The following is a 3,019-nucleotide window of genomic DNA, read 5'->3' as shown; positions in this document are numbered from 1 at the left end:
GACACAACCGTGAGCACAATGGAAAACGGGAGGTAAATACACACCTCACAGATTTATTTTCCCCAGTTGAAGATATGTTATATTGTGCGGTGCCTGAATTGACAACATGTCAAAAGTCAATTTACAAATCAGATATTTTTTCCTCTCCGTGTTTTGAACGTATATCTCTATGGAGGAAGTTAACCGAACACAATCTAATTTAAATGTAATTAATTGATCAAGTATAGCCCAGGCTATGTTTAGGCTATTCTAAGCTAGATCCAATGTTTAGCCAAAAGGAGCTGTCCCAATGGGCACCGTACTGAAATGACCATTATTCTGCCCATTGGTTGCCCATGGCCTAAAGAAAGAGATCTCACATGTGTATCTGTGATTTCAACACCTGGCTACTCCCACTGGTAACAGGCTCCGAGTTTTATCAAGAACACGAGTTTTAAATGGCCACTAAATTATTGTGGCTGTGTAGGGCAAAAGCCTGCCAGGATGCCTGCCTAGCCCCTATTAGCGGTAGGATGTGTGATGCCAGCCATTAGCCGGTAGGATGTGATGTGTCTGGAATATTAAACGAGCAGATGGTGCGCGAGGCAGCCGGATGTATTGTTGAAGGGAGGGCTCTGACTGGTGCGCGACAGCACTAACAAAGTAATAGTAACCTAGAACATATTGTTTCTATTATTGTGTATATTCCTATATTCACACGATCTGACCAGTAGGATAGTGTAAAATAGATTACAGAAATTGGCTCCGACGACGGATTTTAAAGCGAGGAAATAGGCTACCAAGCGGTGATAAATCCGTTTCTCGTGTTTTTTGAAACATCGGGAATCAAAGCTCTGCCTCCCAGTGAACCGCTACACCGGCCGGCATGTCTTACCAAGGCAAGAAGAACATTCCCCGTTTGTCGGTAGGCACTCCTCGTTCATCGGTAGGTATATACGTTTGTCGCCCCACACACCGGTATTATTTATCGATTGCAACGAGAAAAAGGTAACCTACATGGTGTGATAAATCGTATTTGAATCATCTTTCTTCTATACACCCCTCACACGCACGCAACAACCGGCTACTGCTTTAGTCTACAGACCTCACAATGTCAAAGCCCGAACAAGATACTCTCTTGGCATGTCTGTTCCGTCCTGTTCATGTCATGACGTTTTCTTGAAGGCTGCAATTAAAACATACCGAGTTTATATGATGTAGGCTAACAATAAATTGTAGTGAATTGATCATGGCGGCGCCTGCCGCTATGGACTGATCAGAGAGCTGTCTCGCATTGTCGCATGTCCCCACATTTCAGTCAGTGATTTAATTGAATGGCATGCAGAATCCGGCCAAATAATAGATTTGAATTGCATATAATATCGTCCAATAAATGTTTTCCATTGAAAAGACTCAACAAAGATCTCAAACGTCTCAGAGATGCATTTCTAAGTGACCACGACAGCCTATATCGTTAACCATCAAACCATGGACATCTTGCAGCCGAAACGGTCTGTCTGAGTCTCCGAGAGCCTCTATGTCTCCTGCTAAAGGTTTCCCCTTGTCGTTAAAACGGGACAGATTCATCCATGCGGAGGAAGGGAGCACACAGTTGTACGCTATAGCAACAGAGACAGGGCGTAGTTAGCGAAGCCACACTGAATCCTCTTTTCTTCCGGGCAATTTGACACAGTGGTCTGGCTGATGCAAAGCCTACAGTACAGGGCCGCTCCTTTAACCAGCATGACCCGCATTCTCCTCCTTTGGAATTATTCTCCCCATTTTTGACGAGCAGCAGTTGAATATGAATCCAATAAAAAGGCTAGATGACTAAAATCAATACAGAGATTAAGACTGCCATAATTCCTAACTGTAACCAAAAGACCAGTGTGAGAGAAATGATAACTGTTCCCTGGTTACACTCTATCTGTATGGGAGGCACTGATGGTAGCTTACTGTCTGTTCTTCTGGGGCTGTGTCTGTCTATCTGCCTGTCTCTCTATCTGTCTGTAGTTCTGTTTCTCTACCTGCCTGCCTGTCTGCCCGTACGCCTATGTGTCTGTCTGTCCGTCTGTCCGTCTGTCCGTCTGTCCATCCATCAGTCTGTCTACCAGTCACATTCAAAAATAAAATCTGCGTTAAAAACAACACAGGGTAAAGATCGGACAGAATACACATGGTATTATTTTTGACCCAGCCAGTTGAGCACTTAGTTGGGTTATTGAGCTATGACCCATTGGGTCAGATCAGAAGTCTGGAGGTATGGATTAGTAGGGGCGTGGCTTTCAGATAGTTATTTTAGGCCACCCGTGAGAGTAAATGTCATTCCGATCATCTGTTCTGTTGTCTTGTCGACACGTATTTAGGTTAAGCACAGACACTTTGAAGTTTAACGAGACTTACACTAAATGAGTGCCACAGGTGCATATGCATATCCCAATGTTGGCATAGTTACCACTTCGTTATGATATTTAAATAATCATGATATTAACTGTATATAAAAATATGCAATGTTAAAAAAATATTGAAGGATAATTTTAATTAGCAGTGTACAAAACATAACATGATAAACAGGAATGACTTACTCTTTTGGAATGGTCAACAACACCTATCTGAAAGCCACGCCCCCAATAGGCCATACTTCCTGAACATAGCATGACAATAAAAACTCATTCGATGGTTAAATTAACCCATGTTTAGGTAATCCAAAGGCTATTAGGGGGGCATGGTTTTCAGAGTTATTTTTGGCCACCCGTAAGAGTAAATGTCATTCTTATTTGTCATGTTGAGTTTGTACACTGCAAATTTAAATTATCCTTCAATATTTTTGCCTATTACATATTTTATTATAAATTTAATTATATTATTATTAAAATATTTTAACAAATCTGTAACAAGCCATACGCACTATAAGGACCTCATACTCTTGTGTAAACCTTATTAAAGCCCCAGAAGTGTCAGTGCTCAACATTAACATGTGTTGTCAAGACAACAGAACAGATGGACTGGAATGACATTTACTCTCTCAGTGTTCTGATCT

The 3,019-nt window shown here is 41.6% G+C and overlaps 1 protein-coding gene across 2 annotated transcripts in view; it reads left to right on the top strand.

Annotated features, from left to right (window-relative positions):
• Positions 1-548: 548 nt before the first annotated feature.
• Positions 549-3,019, top strand: part of dpysl4 (dihydropyrimidinase like 4) — a 36,918-nt gene continuing 34,447 nt past the window's right edge. The window contains exon 1 of one of the 2 annotated variants that reach the window (XM_031820969.1): positions 549-925. In XM_031820969.1, coding sequence (XP_031676829.1) covers positions 866-925 — 60 coding nt within the window. In that variant the 5' untranslated portion in view covers positions 549-865. The remainder of the gene's footprint in view (positions 926-3,019) is intronic. The other variant, XM_031820968.1, reaches the window with a different exon arrangement.

Source organism: Oncorhynchus kisutch, unplaced genomic scaffold, assembly GCF_002021735.2.
Source record: "Oncorhynchus kisutch isolate 150728-3 unplaced genomic scaffold, Okis_V2 scaffold3805, whole genome shotgun sequence".
Classification (NCBI taxonomy): Eukaryota; Metazoa; Chordata; class Actinopteri; order Salmoniformes; family Salmonidae; genus Oncorhynchus; species Oncorhynchus kisutch.
The sequence above is the reverse complement of the archived record's forward strand: the minus strand, read 5'-3'. Positions and strand labels throughout refer to the sequence as shown.